The sequence below is a fragment of the Symphodus melops genome, assembly GCF_947650265.1.
Source record: "Symphodus melops genome assembly, chromosome: 2".
Classification (NCBI taxonomy): Eukaryota; Metazoa; Chordata; class Actinopteri; order Labriformes; family Labridae; genus Symphodus; species Symphodus melops.
In genome coordinates this window covers 18208560-18230847 of record NC_136692.1, presented here as the reverse complement: position 1 = coordinate 18230847, position 22288 = coordinate 18208560, and the positions used below count along the sequence as shown (strand labels likewise).

General features: G+C 38.0%; 2 protein-coding genes across 3 annotated transcripts in view; both read right to left on the bottom strand.

Annotated features, from left to right (window-relative positions):
- Positions 1–312: 312 nt before the first annotated feature.
- On the bottom strand, positions 313–14317 carry hpgd (15-hydroxyprostaglandin dehydrogenase). The gene is made up of 7 exons (XM_079338011.1): positions 14040–14317; positions 12248–12371; positions 9396–9502; positions 6103–6199; positions 3098–3174; positions 2856–3019; positions 313–2289 (listed from the first exon to the last, which is right to left on the bottom strand). Exons 1-7 carry the CDS (start codon positions 14130–14132, stop codon positions 2166–2168), a joined length of 786 nt encoding a protein of 261 aa, XP_079194137.1. The 5' UTR covers positions 14133–14317; the 3' UTR covers positions 313–2165.
- Positions 14318–17704: 3387 nt separating this feature from the next.
- The window catches only part of glra3 (glycine receptor, alpha 3), a 48584-nt gene continuing 44000 nt past the window's right edge, over positions 17705–22288 (bottom strand). The window contains exons 9-10 of one of the 2 annotated variants that reach the window (XM_079338007.1): positions 20918–21043; positions 17705–20123 (exon numbers count right to left, since the gene is read on the bottom strand). In XM_079338007.1, the coding sequence (XP_079194133.1) occupies positions 19794–20123; positions 20918–21043 (456 nt within the window). In that variant the 3' untranslated portion in view covers positions 17705–19793. The remainder of the gene's footprint in view (positions 20124–20917; positions 21044–22288) is intronic. The other variant, XM_079338006.1, reaches the window with a different exon arrangement.

Genomic DNA, 22288 nt, shown 5'->3' with positions numbered 1-22288 from the left:
TCTGTTGACCATGAAATTCACCTCAGTAAATATAAGTAAACTCAGAAAAGTTCTGGTCCTTTCTGATAGAAAGATGGTACAGTAGAATTAAATCGTATTGATAACAAAAGAGAGTTAAAAATCAGTCAATGGGCTGTTTCAGTGTCAGCGAAGTCACAGTCTAAATGCAAAATAATATGAAAACTAAACACTGCCATTGTGATCCCACTCAGAAATCTAACCTCATCCTTGTCCTGTAGGTATAGATCATCAGATTACAGAAGTACATGTGTTTCTAGAAGTTCCACAATCTGCAGGTTCTCGGAAAGTTGATAGTTTTGAGGTATTGCTTTATTTCATTTTAAGTTAAACGTCAATTACATCATGGATTAAATAAAAAAATGTTAAAATAATGAGACTTGCATTTCTATATGCTGTTTCATGTGTGAATTAAGCGTCTTGCTACGGCTAATGTTCCTGTAAACTAGCAAGTGGCTGAATGTTTATTTTTAGTTTGAAATAACCAAAGGAAAAACAGATTTACATTTGTGAAAAACAAACATATTTGATAACCTGTTACATGATTCGTAACAGCCTCTTGCCTCTTGCAGTATTGAATAAAGGTCTTCCATAACATCTTTTTTTTCCCCAAGGGTCTTTCAGAGTCCCCTTTTATTCACTGGTTACATGCTGATTCTGGGGCAGAGCACAAGCTTACACTGATGATACTCAACTCCATGCCCCTGTTAAAACCTGCAGGCGCCACTGATCTTTCACATACTGTCTTTTCAGGCAGTAATTACCTAGCCCAAAAATGTTCGCAAACAGGCCTCCAACCTACAGATCTTTGACTCAGACCTTTCTTTTGAGACAATTTACCAAAATCAGGTCATTCCTTTCTCCTGCCGACTTTCTTCCAGAGTGGACTACTTTATGCACTTTATTCAGGCATTAACAAGAGTAGTATTCAGAGACTGCCACTTGTTTAAAACATTGCTAGTAAGCTTTGACTTGGCTTTGGGGGGAGAAAGAGAAATGATCACATTACTTCCGAGAAGTGTTGTACAATTTGAAATTAAACTTTTTGAAGGTTGTGGTCTCGGTCTCAGTCTTGGAATCCAAAGCATTTTTACTCTACTTTGTCTCTGTCTCAAACTGGACAGAGTCCGAGTTTAAATCAAGACCGGTCAAGACCCTACTGTGGAAAAGGAAATCATCTCTTTTTAAAGGAACAAACTTCAATTCATTTGTAGTTTGATTTTTATCAAGTTATTGACTCTTCCTGCACGCCAGATGATGATATTTATGCTTTTGGTTTTGACTCAGTCTTAAAGCACTCTGGTCTCGGGTAGAGTATGTCTTGGTCTCGGTGAGTGTGGTCTTGACAACATCACTACCTCTCAGTTTATACAGATGGACCCATGGATCCTGACCTTGGTTGTACGAGCTTTCAACACAAAAAGTCCCTGACAAAGAACAACAGATCATTTTTCAAAGAAACTACAGATTAAATCAATATATTTTTTTGTCTAATTTGTTTGCAAAAAACTTGATGCAGGAGGATGTAATAGGAATCTCTTTTGTTAAAGAGTTAATCAGAAGACACATCATTAAAGAGAGACCCTGCAGTTCAGATACACCAAGGTTAACATTTTTCAGGTATTTGCCTTTCAGACTCAATTTTGTTAAAATTTGAGATTAGAAATGAATTTAAATGTAAAGTAATAACCTTTCTTTTGTTGTTGCATATAACCATGATAGGATACACACTGTTACATTTTCTATAATAACACTGTTTAATCAAAGAAGATGCATAGTGAATCAGTCAAGTCTGAGGTGGATAAAACTGGCCTTCAAATTTTCCCTTGATTTCAGTCCTCAGCCAAAAGTATTTACAAACTTTCATGTGTCAAAAGTTTAAATGTTGGCTGTGGAAATCTCTTATATCTATAATTCTTTAAACACGACTTTCAGATAATAAGACACACAGGTGTTTATATAATGAGGCATTGTTGATCAGTTCTTCCAGTACAACCCAGACGAAGCTCTAATTTAGTTCTTTTGAAAAACTCCTACAGCAGTCAGAGGTTATCCTCTTCCAGTTTCTGCTCCGCTGCAGTAAGAATAACCAAAACAGGCTTGTGTTTTTCTCCTCAGCAGCAGTGAGGAGTCCAACGTGTCGGGTCTCAGGCAGACATGGGTTCGTACGTGTGGAAGTGGATTCCCTTTGAGCAGGTTATCTTCATCACTGCTCCGTTCAGAGAGGAGTCCCTGATCAGCCTCATCATTCCTTCTGCTATCAATGACGGCCTGCGGATAAACACACAGAGGATTCAGGATAAGATGAGGCACATATACACAACCACACTTCTAACTCTTTTTTTATGATTTGCTTATTCAAATGTTAAGCATGCATACAACTCCAATCGAAAAGAATAGATTTATAAAGTCCAATCCACTGGAGTGAAATCAAGACTGAATGCCAGGAAGAAGCTGAGTGGCTCTGACTGTTTCAAGGCCCCTCATTCGTTACTGCATGTGTTTGGAGAGACACAAATCAGCTCAGCAAGTCTGATATTCAACGTATGTAAGAACTATTTGCTAGCACATTAGTTCCCATATGACTGTGATTTTAATTGGGTCCATAATTGGCTAAATGAACATCATCCTGCATCTACTGAATAGGACTGGACACTCTTTATGAAATACATTACTGAGGAAATAAATCAACTCAGAAGTCAGCTCATTTCCCAAACACTTCTTTTTGCAGCCAGTGGAGCTGCTGGCCGTTGAAAGGAATGCAAGTTTAGGGTCAAGTCAAAAGGATATGGCTGCCAAAGAAGAAATGTAATCCATTAAATCATGAGTGAACTTACTGTAACACTCCAAACTTGGTCATGCTACGTTTGAAATCATCCTTGAACTTGACAAATTTTCCCATGTTGTCCTCGTGTTCCACCGAGTGTAGCAGAGGGGTGTCCACGAAGGCCGGACACAGGACGTTGATCCGGACACCATATTCGCCGTAAGAGGATGCGTCCTGTGAGGACAAAGATTAGCCCCCTGCAGTATATCCTTTATTCTTTTTTATTTCAGTCACTCTGTGTATTTGTCTTACCGCCATTGCTCTGGTGAAGCCAATGACTCCATGTTTGGTTGCAGTGTAGACGGGCTGATGAGGAGAATGTAGGAAAGCTGAATTATAAACAACAAGAGGAGAAAAAACATGTTATCAACAGAAATACAGATTTCAACATGCAGCCTGCAGAGGGACATGAAATATATCTGTCAAAGGACACTAGGCTGCTCTGTAAAATAACAACTGCTCATTTTAACCATTGGAGAAAACTTTATTTAGGCTTAGAAAGAAAAAGCTTCACAATAAAGTAAAGTACAAGTTTACCTCGAGATTTTGGCCAACATTTATTTAGATTTCCAGTAAATATTAATCATGAATGTAGTCAATTGAAGTGGTACATTCCTCTGCGTGTGCTATATTGTGTGCTCTATAAAACAAATGTATTATTATTAACTTTTTTTTTATTTCTCTCTGAGTGCCTGTAACAGGATGCTTTGATTTGTTCTGCTGCATTTTTCTCCTGTATACTCAGCTCAATCAAAAAAGGTTAAATATTCAGTCAGCTGAAACATCTCTATTTTCATATCATGCTGTGTATGTACTCATATCTAATGAGAGACAGGTTTGAAGTGTAGTTTCTTAGTTAGTTTGAATTTCCGGTGAAAATGGAGAGAAATAAACAGGAGAAAGGAGACGAGAATAGATGCCCTGTCAACAAGCTGAATGCTTTTTGCTGCAATACCATTAATGGCCACTGGGGGAAACTGCATACAAAACTCACTGGTGGAATAATATTCAAGTGTTGATAAAACGTCCATGTCCACATATGAGAAAGAGAAATATACTCCTCGAGAATTTAAGGAGTATATTTCTCTTTTCTAATCATTTTCTTTTTTCCTCTCATAAGTTTAAAATGAGGTGCATTTCACATTTCCGTAAAACGTCTACAGAGACATGCTTTAAAAATAACTTCAAGCACTGTGTTCACTTGGCCTCACATTATTCTCCATTCCTTTCTTCCTTTGATGCAGCTTCTCACTGATTTTTGTTTTCTTTATGAGTCCAATCAGCTGTTTTTAGTTATCATTATTTCTAAGTATATGGCTAAATTCACAGCTGGGCGAAAAGTGCAAGTACATGGTGGATGATGAAATTCAGCCCCAGGGATAAGTTTCAGGATTTCGGAGGAACTGAATTCCTCTTAAATGGAAAAGGAAAAAAAAGAAAAAATCTGCTTCAAGCCTTCATAGGAACACATGAAGCACAAACATGAAGAAGAAGAAAAAACCTAGGATCATTGCCTTGTCCTTAAGAGCCTCTTCTTTTCCTTCTTCTTTAAACAAAAAGCAGCCAATTTGTGTTCATTAAATCAATTAGTTAATTTGTGAAGGGCCCGTGCACAATATCAAGCCTAAATGTTACACACACAGTTTCACATGACTTAAAATAATAGGACAAAGGAGTACTTTTCTCTCACTGTTTTTCTGTAGAATATTTGAAACACAAACACACACACACACACACACACACACACACACACACACACACACACACACACACACACACACACACACACACACACACACACACACAGAAAAAAACAATATGCTTGGCCATGTCTGGACAAGCCCTTTTTTGTTATTGGAATGGGAAGTAAAAACACATTGCATACACACACACACACACACTGTGTGTGTGTGTGTGTGTGTGTGTGCGTAGGTGTACACAAGCATACACCCGCACACACACACACACACACACACACACACACACACACACACACACACACACACACACACACACACACACACACATAAACATACATTGATGTTATCAGAAGGTTGATGACTGTATAATAGTCTCCATATGTTTTGTAGGACTTGGAGCTGAACTGATCTACAAGACGATTTGAAGAAGACAAGAGGTCAGAACGTCCTTTGGACTGTAAAACTAAGAACACACAGCTGTAAAAGAAGCACACAGACTGAACATGTGTTTGAGAATTCTGTGAACGTGCAAAATATCTTTCCTGCTGTTTAAATGTGTGTTTTGTGACTTTTAATGTTGTTTGTATTTGTATGAATGGCTGCTTGTTGTTTATCTGAAACTCTGTAAATTTGCTGCTGCCTGTCTTGGAAATGACACTTACTTACAAGCTTTTACCAAAAATAATAGCATAACATTTAACGTAATGTAAGAGAGACTTTTAATCTGAATTGGTTTGTTTGTTTTCCTGCTTAAATAAAGGCTACATGTTGGGGGTTTTTTGCAGAAAAAAGCTGAAAATTAATCAAGAATATTATTGTTTTTTTCTCAAAGATATGACATGCTTTTTTCCGATGGTAATGTAGCAGCAAAAGTTCCCATGAGATGTGTGCCTCTTTTTCACGACTAACCACACTGTTGCTTAAGTGTTGTAAATAAGTTTCTCATCTGATAAGGAGGTTAAATCTGGAACATGGCTCTACCTGAGGCGCTGAAACTTTTAATGTTGTTGGCAAGTCATTAGTCTGTGAGAGTGAGTAAGACAATAACAACGAAGCTGCTTTCTGGTGTGGCTGCCCTGGTGTGTTTACATGTACATACATTATGAATTTGCACCTTTTACTGTCTTGCAGAGTGTTTTGGAGCAGTGATGATCCTGAGACAGTAATAACAGTTCTAGTTTCAATCTGACAACTTTATATAAATGTGTTTTTTTTTATTGTGTGTTTCTAAAAACATACACAAAAGGAAAAGGGGAATTATTTTCATAAGCATGAGAAATTGATCACCTGGGACACTTTGACCTAAATTCATATGTGGCTCCGTATAGTTCAAATAGTTATACTAAAGGTTTTGAGGCTTTTACTCTGAGATGAATACAAAGCAATGTTCAAGTTTCTCCCTTCTTCTTCCTGTTTTATGAGCAAAAATAACTGATTTTCTCAATTAAGTTTTCCAGCTTTGAGGAGGATGTTCCTTTTCAACAAAAAGGTACATACAATGCATGCTTTCAATTTTATGTTAATAATTATAACAATTGTTGTGTTGAGAAGTTTTACCTGCCATAGAAGAAACATTAATTATTGTGCCTCCATCCTTGCCGTACTCTTTACTCATGTGTTCCAGGCCCAAGTAGGTCCCTTTGATAACAGAAGTCTGCAAAGACAAAGAGACAAACTGGTCACAGAACTACAAATAACTGAGCAGCACGTAAACAGGAAGTGCATCTGAATGTAGAATGTGTGAAACCACTGATAGATGAAGAACATCTGCACAGCCAGCTCACACTAAGAACAAACCTTGTTCGATAATGCAACTAAATATCAGAAAAATCCAACATAGAAGAAATACTTTAACTTAATTTTATACCCCTGAACATGAAAAAAAAAGGTTTGAAGACCTGACACAAATGGAGAGACTTACAAGTGCAAGAAGAAGATATTCATGCAATCAACTCACATGTTATTCAAGGTCAAGTATGCTGCCAAAGATAGTATGCTGCCAGAATTCATCAGGAAAGAGCGAAGAGTGCCAGAGTTTTTGTTAACAGGAAATGATGGTATTTCAAACCTTGGCCCTACTTCTAATATTTTAGGTTCTAAATGACAGAATGATTGTTTTTGTTTTGTTTTTTTTCCTTTGTAAGAAAATAGAGAGACAAGATGTGGGGAAGAAAGAGTGGGAGAAGAAATGTACCAATTGGTGACAGTCAGGAAACGGCAGAGGACATTTTTCCACTGAAAGTTTTTGTTCTTTGCATTGACTATATATATTCCTAAACTGGTCAACTTGTCTGTATCTCCTCCTAAAATAAATTCAAGATGGCTGCTGACAATTTAAGCCAGACTCTGTGCAGTAGTAATCTGTTGAAGGAAATGCTGAATTGATATCCTGCCCCGTACGTGAACCAAATCACACATTTAACTTACCAAGCATGAAATTCCTCAGGTTGCTACAAAACAGATTCTTGTGTCAGTTTGAGGCAGACGGTTATGACTCACGGTTATGGCAGTTCGATGACCTAAACTGCAGTCAGTCAACAGGGGGAGATCCAAATGTTTTGGCTTTACTTTTGAGAAACTGTCCATCTTAATATACAGTTCTCCCAATGGTTGACACATATAGGTAAATTGAGTGCCTAATTTAAAATAAGGATTGCTATTAGATCTAGCTTTTGTAAAAGTGAAAGATCCTTCTTTATATAGAACTGTGACATCCAAATGCCACCAAACTCCTTTCACAATACAGATTACAGGGATATAACTTTCTTTGTTGATTTCGTTATGCTGTGGCTATTGGATTGTTAATAATGACTTTGGATCCAACAGAATATTTTCTACAACACACTATTTCAAAGAGCGTGACGTCAATAGGGTTTTTGGTTTCAAAAAAGCATCTTACGCTACAAAAGGTCAGACACTACGAGCAGAAAATGGAAGGGTTGTAGAAAAAAGAAAGCCTTCACCATACATAGTGTTGAAAGAAGGTGCTTGAATGTGATCTGTTTGTATCAGACTGTATCTGAGTATCAGAATGAAAACAGCTACACAATGCATGGTATTACAAAGAGAAACACAGTGGAAACCTAAGAGCCCTGAGGGAATGCAGCTGATAACATCTTTTGATGAGGTGGAATTTCCTTTAGAAAAGATTTCAAAAACTAACCAACAAACAAACAAACAAACAAACAGAGACAGACACAATCATAACTTGTACATGGTGCATTCAGCGCTTACCCATAGTGGAAAGTACTGAAAACTATTCTGCTTTTAAGCACCTGAAAAACTGTGTCAACTTAAGTGAACTCTGCTTTGTTGCCATCAGAGTCATGGGGTTATCAGCACACATTATGAGACAGGACATGTTTTTGCACTGCAGGAGGCTGAGCTGCACTGCTAGGTTTCTACTCTGCAGGAATGCAGTAGTAAGGCCCTGAGGCTTGCTGGTGTCATGAAGTGCTCAGGGGGAGGTCTCTTCATGTAATGAAGGAGTCTGAACAGCTTGAAGAGGAAGGGGGTTGCTCTCTGAGTAGGATGAGCAAAGGGTCCTTTGGGGATAATAACTCTGATTTGACAGCTGCAACATAAAAGGTTATGAACAAAAAAAACATTGCAGCATAAACGGTTCAAAAGGTCATAATCAAAGACAAATGATGAAAACCCTAATTTAACTGGTCATACAACTGTAAATAGAATACTTTCTGATTTATTTAGGTGGCAAGGTTGTCTTTGTATTATTCATAAGGACTAGTTTTTAGTCGTATATGCACAGCAATTTCTCTTTGTTGACTTTCCTGAGCTAAAACCCGCACTGCATGCTTCGTGTGTTACCTGTGATCCAGTGCTGATTACATTCCAACAGACTTCTATGAAAACCTGTTATGACTACATGACTGCTAAGATATTGCACGATTGTATCTCATTTTCATCAAGATGCTACCTCTACCTCCAAGGATTCATCAGTTCTTTAATGTTTAGTTCAATTTTGTTTCAGAAATAAAGCATACCACATGACTTGATTATAGCTCCACTACTTATTCATTTCTACAACAACAGATCATCAACCACAATTAATCATTTAAATGTATTCCCTTTTTTTTTATCCTGCCTTAAAAATGCAACTTTCAACCGAGCACAAAAGTGAAAACTTTTCCTCTGACTCAAATGTTCTTAGAGACAAAGACAACAAACTCGCTCTTATGACTTTATCTGTAAAACACAAAGGACATTGGCAGTCATTTTCCAATTTATTTGAAGTAAGATTAATTTATGAAATGTATTCATATCAAAACCGTTGATGTCTTGATTTTATTTTCACTATCATTTTTTAATAAAGCTTATAATAGTCAAACATATCCCTCTACACATTTTTTCACATTTTTTTTTATTTTGTGGTTTAAAACTTATCTTACTAAATATGAGATTAATGAAACCTCAATAAAACATTTTTTTAATTTTGCGGTGAAATTAACGTTTCAGCAAAAGGTTTGTTGTGTATGTATTTTGTGTTGACCTGCCCGGGAACTGCAGCAAACTGCTTTGATCTGGTACGAAGCATCTTTTCTTTTTGAGATTAATGTTATATTTGTACATGGTCCCTGACAACTCAAATGAAAAAGAAAAAAAAGTCACAAACTGTTTAAGAGTTGAACACCCCTAAAGATCGGATCCTAAAATACAAACATACTGTACACAAAGTAATTTCTGGTGTATGTGCAAAAACCACAGAACAAATGCACAATTCATCAACTAAAGATAGATAGATTTTTACGATGTACTGTTAAGAAATGACTTGTGTGATTTATTATTTATAGGTCTATGGATAAACCTGACATATTTTTAAAAAATCTCACCAGGTTGACTTGGATGGTCTTCTCCCAGTTCTTCTCATTGTTGATGCCGGCGTTGTTGATGACGATATCCAGGCGTCCAAAGTTTTCCACTGTTGCGTGGAATGCATCTGTTCAACACAAACACAGAGCCACCATTACATGTCTATATGACTATTTAAACAATAGCAACATCTCTGTTGGTACTTATGAGAAAGACAAAAGACCATTAGCAGAATGGAAAATGTCACTGTCTAGAGAAATTGTGAATTCCTGAGCTGGAATGGAAATAGAGTTTTCTCCAGTGTTCACTGAAAGAGAAGCCCATTTCTTAAACAGCCCAAATATCGTTTTTTGTTTTTCATATTGATGATACAGAAGTGTATGATGAGTGTATAATTTTGATAAAATCACCATTTTGTTTTTTAAGCTCCAATCTGTACTCTTGACCTGTTTTCAGAGTTGAATTCCTTCCTTTACTAGAACCTACACATTTGAACCAAAAAGGTGGGAGTTTGTCTAATCACACTTACTCTGAACTACTGAAAATAGGCACCTGGAACGACCACAGAAGGCTGGCAGGAGCTGTCAGTATTCATAATAATGTCCATTAAAGTCATTACGAAGCATAGTCATGTTGTTACATACTATGTTGCTCCTGCAGCTCTGGCTCTGCTGCAGGAGGATTTGTGTCCGGGGCAGCTCGTCTCTTTAAATCATTTTCAAAGTAGGTTAAAGGCATTGGAGGAAGATGTGTCAAGTATAGATGCTTTTACTGATGACTTTCTGCTCTGTGACTTCAGGATATGTTGACATGTGTGTGTAATTGCTGTGTTTTATTTCTGTAACTTTGCTGAAATGTGCTGCTGCCTTTCTTGACTTTGGAACACAAAATAACATTCTTAATCTTAATGAGGTTTTTATGGTTGATTAAAAAAAGAAAATGACACCAATAGCAAAAGTATAGTGGAAGTGAAAAGCAGTAAACAGACATCAGAGAAAATGTACAAAGCAGCTACACTCTGTTTAACTTCAGGACAGCTTATGTCCACAGCAAAGGATTGAGACATTTGTCCTAAAACATGATCCTTACTGGGTATTGTTTGGAACAGTTTGGAAGTGTAGTGCATGTGTGAAAGGGACAAGCAAAGATGGTATTTCAGGTATTTTTGTTCATTACAATGCTAGTCTGTTTGGAGAAAAGATGTCTGCACCCCTCCAACAATGAGGAGGATCAGTTTCCTGATAAGTTTAGGTCTGTATTTTATTTCCAACTGACTTGAGGCATGCTGACAGTTTGAATTCAGTGCGGACGGTGTGACTGAAGGGTGTGAGCAGTCAGAGACAAACAGTGAAAGGGAAAAACCAAGAAGGTAAAACCCACGTGTCGTCTACTGCTGCAATCCTCACCTAGACACCCGGCAATTACAAATACACACTTAACAGACACAGCTACGTAAAATGCAAAAATGAATACATACACAAACACACAATTACACACAGACAACATATAGACAGTTTATCTCTTACAGCACACACACACACACACACACACATGCGCACACACATGCGCACACACACACACACACACACACACACATTTTCAATGGCAACATGCAGACTAACACTTTGCGTCTACATAAACAGCAGCACTATCACTCAGTTTGCAAAAACAGCAAACAGCATTCCTAAGCCTTTAGCCTGCAGGGATCTTCTCTCCAGTGTCAGACAATGAGACCTTGTTCCTCTCTCACTCACCATTAGATACACTAACTCACTTATACACACTTAAATCTGTTCATCTTTTTGTCTTTCTCACCCCAACACATAGGCCTACACATCAACAAACACAACAACACTGGATGAAACTCTGACTCTCTGTTGCTATCTGACTATCTGGTGCTGTCCCTGAAACATGCAGAGAAGAAGAAGGTAAGTGCAATCAGCATGATAATGGAGGATAAATGGGCTATAAAAGTAACACATGAGGAGTGTCATTCATATATATATTTTTTTACATTTAAGTATAAAAGTTTGACACTTTTTTGTAGTTATGAACAAGATATCACTGAAATGTATGCACAATCTGCCAGTAAGCATGTTTAGCTGAAAATGTATCATGAAACATTTGCGGGTTAACCTCAGTGATTCTCTTTTTATGCCAAGGAGCATTGAAGAAATGCTGATTTGGAAACTGCTCCATTTAGTGTCTAACTTACCTATTTGATTTACAGGATTTCTTTGGTTTTGGACAGACTTCTACAGATGTACCAGCTCCTGTTAAGAACCCTGCAGCCCTCCCTGATGTCCTTTGGTGTTCATGTTGATATTAAACTGCTAAATGCATGGTTTTGACTAGTTTCAATGATCTTTGCTGAATTTAAAAGAACACAGACTAAAACATGTGTGAGAAAAAAACATCATGCAATTATTATCTATCAATCAATGCATTAACCAAACTGCTGATCCCATTCGGGGTCTCGGGTGGTTGGATATGATCCCAGCTGTCATTAGAGCCCAGTTTCCAGAATGTCATTCTGTAGATACTCGTAAAACTGGCATCATTATGAAATCACATGTCATGGTATGTTTGTGTTGTGGAATTTGTGGAATCTAAAAATGTGACCTTATCAACATAAATAATCATGACAGACTCTCTTCAGGTAAAGTTTAAAATGTGTGGGCGTTTTTAATAGTTACTTCCTAATTCATTTTTAGGAGGTGTAACATGAGTAAGCCTTTTTTTATACATGCTGCACAAGGCGTCCTAACATTAAGCACACGTCAAACTGACTGATGAAATTCCTTTATGTGTTTGTTACACTGGCTCACTGGCTGTTACACTGTTTTTTTGACAGTCTCATGATGAGTTTTACCTCTCAAAGCGTCTCCATTGGACACGTCACAGGGGATAAAGGTGCAGTTTCCCTCTCCAAACTCGGCATCCAGCTGTGCCTTGCATTCTTCTCCGCAGGCTGCATTTAAATCGACAACAGCCACCTGAACCCAAAAAAAATGTAGATTCATAAACAGAGATGACAGAGCAAGAGGAAGTCAAGGGTGAGGAGGGTGAGGAGGGTTAGGTGCAATAAATGTTTAACCTCAGCCTAAACCTTTTCGGTCTATAAAACTGTCAGTCAATCAATCAATCAATCTTGGAGGTGAAGGGTCCAAAAGTCTGTCATCTATATCTGCAGAAAGGTGTTGGAAGGAAATCACACTTCAGTAGTACTTTCTGTTTTATCTTTCAGGGTGACCATGCGGTTTAGGTTTATCAGGATGTGACTGTGAGCAGCTATACCACAATCAGTCTTATTTTATATGGTGTGAAACACGTTCTCAGAGATTTCCTCCCTATCTTGTCTTCATCACAGTTTATATGTTTCCTTTCTTCTGTTTAACTATGAGAAACAAAATTATCTTATTTCACATCTTTGGTGAAATAGATTATATGTTACATGTACTTCTACAATGTATCATACTGTACAAAATGTATAAGGACTCTGGTGTTTCAGAACTAGACTCTGAATATTTGTTTCTCTGGTTTTTTAGACATTTAGGGGTCTGATGCCTTCTAGGAAGTCAAACTTTTTGAAATGTTGTGCAGATTGCTTCAGTTGGCAGCTGTGAAACAGGTTTGGCTTGTTCCAGAGCTTTGAGGCTTAAACTGCAAACACTCATGTCGAGTTTTCAGCTGGGCCTCAGCAACACATAAATTACCCAAGGACATAGAGCTGCGTACTGGCTCCTGCAGTATGTGACAGGGGCGTCAGATATGGAGTGGGGAGAGAAAGAATAGTCTTTGATTCTGAAACACACTGGCAGCCAGTGTCACAAGTCATAATGTGGTTAAACGTTTAGCAGCTGAATTCAGCCTGGAAAGAATGAGCAGATTTTTGGTTGAGGCAGGTGAAGGGCCAGTTGGAGGTATGTAAAAAGGTCTCTGTGCATTGTAAGGATAAAATAGATCCTATTAGACAATGTTTATATGATTATAAAAACAGGACAACACTGGTTTTGTTGTGTTTTTCCTCAAAGCAAGTAGCTATAAACCAACTCTCAGATTCTTTACAACAGACCTAATGTGACCCAACAGGGATCCAGCAGATGGCAGGATTTGTTTAGCTATGTGCTAGGAGTCAATTATGGCCCCGCTAAAAGTCGATAATCTGTGTGATATAAAGTTTTGTATATCTTATTGTAATGTAATGCACAATATCACTGACACATCAGGGCAGCTATACACCATCATTCTCAGTGGCAAGGTAAAAGTGCTCTTTCTTGTTATAGTGGCAATGTTATTGTTGTCCTGCTTTAAAAAAAAAGGTCCTTAATGAAATAAAATCTGGTGGTGATTCTTTCCCTAATGTTGATGCTTATAATAAGACTCAGGTATCTTTGCATGGAGATTTTAAAGCAATGCTCAAGCAGAGTGAGTCTATGAATGTTGAATAAATAAAGCCACAGCAGACAGTTCCAGTCCAGCACTTAGATCAAAACATGTTCAGCCAAGTCTGCTGTACACGAGTTATGCAGGGTTAATCAGTGACTTGAACAAAAAGCAGAAGAATTGAAACACTTACAGATTATATTTCAAAGTATTAAAGGAGCTGTAAAAGCAAGGAGAGCGTGTTATTGTGAAATGAGAGCAGACTGAGCAGCACTGACCTTAGCTGAGCTCTGTAGGAGGGACTGGACCACCGCTCTTCCAATACCCTGCGCCCCCCCTGTCACCAGAGCCACCTTCCCACTCAGAGACATGATCCTAGACCAGCTGCAAAACACCCTCACACGTCCTCCTTCTGTCCCCACACTATGTGTTCCCTCTCTTGCTCTTTACGCTGTGTGTCACTCTGTTTTCTCTTTGCTCTGTGTATTCATGCACCTAACTGCTCTCTGAAACTCAATCACAGGCTTTCTCACTCCTGTGTGTTTTCACTCTTTTAGCTGAGCTGTCTTTTCCCTCCCTACTCCCCCCCCCCTTTCTCAGAAGCTTATCAGTCTACAAACAAAGACAGAGCGAGAGAGAGTGAGAGAGAGAGCGAGAGAGAGAGAGAGAGAGAGAGAGAGAGAGAGAGAGAGAGAGAGAGAGAGAGAGCCACACTGACTAAATAAACTCTGAAGGATAATAATTACAGGTTTAATCCAGCCTGTTGTACCTGCCCTAATACCTCCCCTTTCTGATCCTCCTCCCCCCTTTTTCTACACTCTTTGGCTCCTCTTCATCCATCCAATCGTTGCTCTTCACTTGTTCACTTTGAATAAATATCTAAATCTTTTAAAAAAGGCTGGGATGACTGTTTATAAAGCTGTGAGTCTCACATTCTCTTCTGTACCTCGTTCATGTAGCTCATGTGTCCTTTTTGTAATTGCTGTTACACAACATGCAGCCCTGTTCAGTTTCACCCACGGTCAGGTCTCTGCATGTTCACACTGTGTTGAAATGAATGGAAACCAATAGCTGCTAACCACTAAACCAAGCCTGCAATAGTACCTGTTTGCTCCTTTAAGTAAACTTAACCCACAGTGACTTCCAGTAAAATCTGCCCAGTGACAGTTTCTGAAAAAATGTCGAGATGTTTATGTTTATAAATAACTATTTATTCACAACATACTTGTCTCTCCTCCTCCCTTCCTTCCTTCCCTTGCCTTCTTATCTGACATCCTTCCTCTATTCTCGAACAAGAATATGGAGATGTCCCCTTTAGTTCATTTATCATGACTGATAAATATCTAAAAATAAAGCATACTGTCGATTGATGACAACGATTAATAAAAAAAAAGTCTGACGCTAAAGTTTAAGAAGTGGCAACCAAGTTTATTGTAATCCAATATAATCTAATTTAAACAATGTAAAATATGCACATTTTATGTTACAAAAAGGTAGTGTGCTCTCAACTCAACACGCTTGAGGGTTTTGTCCTATTTTTACACGTAAACCATAATCTTCCTTCAACATACAAATATATGACACATTATGTGACCGTTAACTCTGACAGAAAACGTAAGTGTGTGTCAAGTGACAATTTATTGAAAAAATGAGTTTAAAAAAAATAAAAATGAGAAAATGGTTGATAGACAGAATTTTGGTCCAGCTACAATATGACTTCTTCTGAGGTTCTTATGACTAATATTCTTTTACGTCTACATAATTAAGAGAACCAAAACTTCCATAAAACATTTGCTACAAATCCACACATTGTCACTATATTTGTATCACAAAGAAAGTATACATACAAAGCACAAACAGTTCAAATCCAAGGCTCAGAGGAATTGTTGAAACCTCATGTGTAAAGAATGTTTATTGCAGAAAACATCGATTAAAGTGAAGTGTCATCATCTAATTTGTCCAGCAGAGTGCACTCTAATCTCATTGTTTATAATCCTCTCAGCACTGTTTGCATCCTAAAATATATTATTACAGCTGACAGACAGATTTTTTTAACTGATATCTTTACTGAAGAAAGCAGCTTATGGAGTACCTGAACCTTCATATTGGGGCAAAATCTAAAAGAGAATGTCTATATGATTCGCAAAAAGGCTGAATCAGCAGCTAGTATGTAAAGTGGGAAAAAGTGGGATTTTTTACAGTCTTAAAAGAACAACATACTGGTTAAGTTCTTCTTCCCATTTTACAAAAAACTCCTGTGGGGAGAATTGTAGTGCAAATCAATTAGGCAACCAATGACCCCAGTGCCTATGGAAAAGATTGTAATACGGCAACAAAACATCTTTAAACTTCAACAACAAGTCATTTAGAAATGCATCACAGTTTATTTCAGTCCAAAGAAAACTCGCTGATAACTAATTGCACATACAAGTTTACCAGCCTGCTCTGATGCTGTTTACGGTGAGTTCCCTTGGATCAGTGTCGACAGTGCAAAAGAAGAGAGTTTTCGATTCTCTGTGCATTTTTTCTGTTACCCAGCTTTGCAGGCTCCTTCAGTTTTCAACAGAAACAGTGTGAATGTGGCAGTGTTGTTCATGGAAAACAGGAATTAAAGCTAGAGCCAAGGGGTTTCCTTGGAAAACACAATGCAATTTCCCCTGAAATTGTACTCTCTAGGGTCAACATGTCATTAACTCATAAACATTTGGCAGCAGATCGGAATCGATTGTTTAAGCACAAAATAAAGTATGCCCAGTTTGTTCCAGGTTACTGATTATTGCAGACTGATTGGGGTTTCGAGGACATGACTCACATTCCAGCCAACACACACTACATGTCCGATCTCACACTTTTACTCCACTAAGGATCTCTCTACTTATTCTCTGGCAACATGCAGCATTATCCATCTTTATTTCTTTGCAAAATAAAGTAAATCAAGGGAAAATATTGTATTCTGATACTGGCCTATCTACTTTTGGCTCTGAACAACCTTGAAGTGCAGGACATATTTCAAGGCTTAGGATGGGTGTGGTCATTTATTAGCCAGAAAGACCTTCAGAAAGATTGCCTTGTCCATGTGTTATTACTTACAGTTAGACACTTTGAGAAAGGAGAACTAAGAGAGTGGATCGTCAGCTTCACTTGTACATAAAGGTCTTTTTTATGGATGTTTATTCAAGCGAAATACTTCCTGCACATAACTAAAGTCTAATGGTAGAGCAAAGACAAAAAAAACCCAGAATACTACCAACAGACACCAGAAGAGTTGCAGATAGATCCTGTATTAATATACAGAATCTGTTAATAGAGACTAATGTCGAAATGACTCATGGAAACAGAGTTTTGGAATTATTCCTGATGATTGTTCCTGTTGCCAGCTGTAAAAACACTGTAGTCTGAAAAAAGTTATGCTTGCTTTTTTTTTTTTTTTTTTTTTTGCAAAGACTTGTATCAGAGTTTATGCATTAATCATTCTTGTTTTTGACACAGACAGGCTCAGATTGTTATCCAGTATCTGACAACATTACAGAAAGTATCCCTACACACATAGACCTTTTTGTTAAAGAGTTACATTCTTTCATCTGAACCCCGAACAGACCTTTGCATGGCTGTATTTAAAGAAACAGAAATACTAACTTGCAAAACATAAGAAGTGCGTTGTCCCATCTGTTGGTCTGAACGTATAAAACATGAGCAGAGTCTCAGTGACATCACTCGTGGGTTGACTGAAGGAATCCAAAACAACCAATTGAAACACCACAGTCCCCCCACCAAAAAAATAAAATAAAAAAATTAATTAATTAATTATATATGTATGTATATATGTATATATATATATATATATATATATATATATGTGTGTGTGTGTGTGTATATACATATATATATATATATATATATATATATATATATATATATATATATGAACCCATCAATGCCGCTGGAGAATCACCGTGAGATTAAAATGATTGGTCTAGTAAGTGTAAAAGCATATCTCAGCAGGGGTCTGTTTAATAATGTGGCTGAAATTTGAATACCAATCTGAACCTGTAAGCCAAAAACAGTGTGTAAGTGGTAGTAATGGCTACATAGGTTATTGCAGATGTTTGCTAAATTAGTAAACAGAAAGTAATCCACCATGGTTTGGACACTCGTCATTTTCATCACAGCATGTAAAACTGCTGAAGATGCCATTTTTAAAAAACAGCAACAAGTGAAGACTTTGGTTTTAAGTTGATTGTACCTTTCTATTTGGCTCGAAACTGTTTTTATACAAAACTTGTTCAGCCTGAATCAGACGAAACCTGTGTGATTAAATGACCGGCTGGACAGAAAAATACCCAAATGTTTGTTGCATTAGTCACAGAGAATCACTATGGGGATTTTATAGTCTGCTTACTCAACGACAGCTCAAAAACCAGTCATTACAACGTGTGGTTTGATGCCAAACGCTCTGTGTGTGTGTGTGTGTGTGTGTGTGTGTGTGTCTCATTGGAAGTTCCAGGTGGGGCTGAAAGTGTTCGAAACAAAAACACACAACATTTTCAGCAGAGCTGTAAGACACAAGTGGGTAAACTGTGTTGTTCATGAAAGTGTTCTCCTGTGGTTCCAAATAATCCACATTTCTTTGAAGAGTCTTTTCTGTCTCCCATCTGCAACAGCACATCGTCTGCCGCTCTTCACAACTGGTCGGAGACTTGATTGCAGTCTTTAATCCTCCATACTGCTTGTCTTCTTTTTTTCTTGGGCTTTTTAGTTTTTCACTTTGTGTAAATAGAAAACTTGTCTGATCCTCTTAGTTTCCAAGGATTGATTTTGTCTCTGTCACAGTGTTTGAAGTCTAGAGAAGTCCCAGATTAGAGTGAAGGAGAAGGACAGCACAGTGCAAGGACTACATTTAATCTACAAGGAAAAATATCTAATTTAAAGATCTATGCAAACGATGATGGGTTTCAGGGTGTCTTCAACACAACTACTTTACTTGCTGGTGCTCTTGAAGGGATTTCAGACAAATTTGAAACAATGCTCTTTTCTGTGTATTATCTTTACAATTTGAAACCTGAGCATGGTAAAAATTGCCAAACAAATTTCAGCCTATGCTTACTGACATCCATCACAGTATCTTTACAAAGGAAGCGACATAACCTTCTGCTCGGAAAAGTGAAAGTATCCTAAACCTTCATATTGTGTGGCCAAGGGGCGACTCAACTGGTTATGTAAAATAAGTCTGATTGCAGAAAAGAGTAATAGAAAACTATATATATATATATATATATAATCCTCTCAGCACTGTTATATATGTATATACTTTTCGCCAAGAATTCCTTTTGCATGCAGCATTGTTTACTGTCCAATTAGCATCTTGAGAAGCACATATACAGACCAAATTCATCCCTCCAGATATGGTCACTAAATCCCAGAGGAGTGCTCAGTCATCTGTTTCCGTTGAATCTCAGTTGAACTGTAAATAAGGAACTTACGTCTGCAGATTTTCTTGGAATTTATTTGAAGTTAATGGGTGTTAAGTTTGCCAAAGTAACATCAGGACACATTTGTAAAAAAACACAAAGATGCTTCTGTCTCTCAAATGTTTAGGAATGCAGTGCATGTGTAAAACAGGCTTTAAAATTGTTTTCTGTTTCATCCATTAATTTGCCATCCACTCTGTTGATCTTTTGTCAACTAAGGTTTTTTAAATTTAGATAGCAATATTTTAAAGAGCCACCTGCTAATTATTTTATAGATACAAAATATGTGAAAGGAAGCATAATCTTTCTATGGTAGAGCTTTTCATTTAAAGTCTTTTTGTGTGTTTTCCTGTACATAGGTTATTAAGCATTGATTTTTCTTCTATGCCTTTAAGAAACACCAGGTTGGGGAGGTCCACATGAATGTTCAGGATAAAAGAAGTGTCCTCAAATGAAGCAGAACAAGAGTGTGTGTGTGTGTGTGTGTGTGTGTGTGTGTGTGTGTGTGTGTGTGTGTGTGTGTGTGTGTGCACATATTGTAAATGAATAAAGTGTTTTTTTTCTCTATCGCTTATGTACATCTTCATGTCGAAGGATCTTATAAAGAACCCAATAGAATATATTGAAGAATAGAAAGGCGAGAGGGAAACCGGCCCTCGATACAGTGTCAATCTTTTTGGCTCTGTCAATGAACAACTTCCTCATCTCTTCTGTGCTTTTACCCCCTCCACCTGTTGTCACTCCAGGAGGATTCTGGGTAGTGTTCGCCGTGGCACCAGGGGTATTCACCACAGCCACGGTACTGTTGGTGCTTGCCTTAGACTCCTTGCTGTTGCTGGGAGTGGAGGTCACTGCGGCTGTGGAGGTCGGTCTGCTCTCTTGTACTTCCCCTTCCTGGTGGGGAGAAAAGGAGGAAGAGGAGGTCAAAGTTCAAACACTGGAAGTCATTTTTATCATTATTATTTTCCCAACAGACAGCATGTGTTACCGATGGAACCTTGAGACACTAAATGAGGATTTGATTGACCTAATGCTTTATCTACAAACTATATTGGCTTTGGATTGGATTGATTAACAATTTTATTACGTTAGAACTTCAAATCAAATCACATTTGTCCTAAAATGTAGTCTTCGTTTTTAAGTCATCAGAAATGACTATTGCCAGTGTCACACCTGACCCCCAACTCCCATGCTTTTGAGGTTGAAAGAAATGAAAAGAACATTTGACATTCCTCCAAAACGCCTCCCACTAGTTTTTTTTGTCACTAATAGGTTAAAGAGGATATTTTTAGTGTTTGAGAATGTCTTTAGGTCAGACCTCCTTTAAAAAATAAACCCAGAGGCAGCTGTTAAATGACTCTGAGCTGTCTGACAACAATGAAAACTGTCATTTTATACACACAGAACACAGGAGTTGCTGATCGACTGCTGCCTCAAGGCTTTGGTATGTTAGTTTTTTATTGTGTTACTTTGATTAGTTGGTTAGTGTGTGTCAAACAGCTTACTTGTGTAATATTAAGAGACTAACTCTGCCCCTATCCAAAGGAGGCACGCTCAGTTGGGCTCATGTTGAAACCTGCTACATGAATATTAGAAATTGATGGAGTACAACTTTGAGGTTTATCATGCAGGTGAAACATGCAGAAATAAATAAACACATGCACACATATGAACACTATGTGGGTTACCCTGTGATTGTCGTAGATGTTGCTCATAGATCCATACAGAGGGTCTGATGGTTTGAGGCCGATGTCAATGTTAACACGGCGGAGGGAATCAGCTAGCTCCTCCGGATCAACTGCACCTCCACTGTTCTACCGGTTGACAGCATGCACACCAGTGATCAACACACAGAAACCAAAAGAAGAAAAAACAAACAGCATCCGAAAACAGTGTTGGGGCACCAAGTCATTCAGTCCACTCATGTGTTAGCTCTCAGTTCTGAGTGCATCTGAGTCATACTGAGCAACTAACAAACCACATGAACTTGTGCAAGTTGAAAGAACAAAGGTCAGTGCTTCATACATGTCAGGTATTGCTTCAATATGAAATATTGCCTTTTCTGTTCTGCTGTGTTGCTAAGCCCGAGGTCTGTCCTGAAAGCAGCATTTTGGGTAATTTAGTTAATTCCGGGGTCAGCCTTAGTCTTCAGTGGTGATTGGCTTCCAACTGTGGTACATCATTGTGTTAACTAACCTGCTCCTAAATGTTTGGGGCAGGGGGTGCAGACATCAACCTGTAGATCACTGTGTGCTTCTTTACTTCTTAGATATGAAAGTTTCTTTTTCTTTCTCATTTGCTCTGTATGTCTACCTCACCCATACGGGTTTGCAGCTAAAAAAACATGCCTCAAAAGGCCATGAACACTGTGGAAAGATATAGTTGAGTTTTCTACTTGTTTTTCTCATCTGTCCTTCCTTCTTTCCTTTTGCAGTTAGCTGTGTGGCTTATAGACTTTCTGGTGTTTCACTTCTTCAAATCTATCTCTTCTGTTTTGTTTTTATCTACATGCAACTCCCTGATAGTGCACTTGTTTATGGACTGTATTTAAAACTCCCCAGTATAAGCACTAAAAAGCTTCACTTCTCATGTTTGCATCTGTTTTATATTTCATGTTGAACCAATATGCTCACGTCCAATACAATCCAATTGAACTTGGAGATCTAAATGCAATCAAGCTAATGTCAAGCTTAATAAATAAAACTGCAGCTCTACCTTCTGTTCTTGCAAACTTTGACTAGTTTGCAACTACATTTTCTGCATCCAGTCACATTAAAGGAAGAATGTACAACATTTTGCTTTAGCAGATCCAGTCGGCCCTATTGTACCAGCATCAAACCAAAACAAACTGCTGTTTGGCCACACCTCAGCTATTCTAAAGACTCCGCTCTCCTTCAGCAGCACACCTCCAACCCCTCTCTACTTGCATTTGCAAGAATGAGTTATCAATTACCAACCATAATTAAGCACCATTAGGTGGAAGTGGTTGTCCTTTACTCAAGGTGATTGCCTGTGGCCTGCATTGTTGTGTTAGCAGGCTAATGTGAGCACACTCTGGT

Bases quoted from the DNA above. Each gene is read 5' to 3' on its own strand.
- hpgd (XM_079338011.1), bottom strand. From the start codon at position 14,132: ATGTCTCTGAGTGGGAAGGTGGCTCTGGTGACAGGGGGGGCGCAGGGT. The intron at 6,200-9,395 runs GTGAGATTTTTT...TTGTCTTTGCAG, and splicing joins AGACCATCCAAGTCAACCTG to ACTTCTGTTATCAAAGGGAC. The intron at 2,290-2,855 runs GTAAGTTCACTC...GTTTATCCGCAG, and splicing joins ACCAAGTTTGGAGTGTTACA to GCCGTCATTGATAGCAGAAG.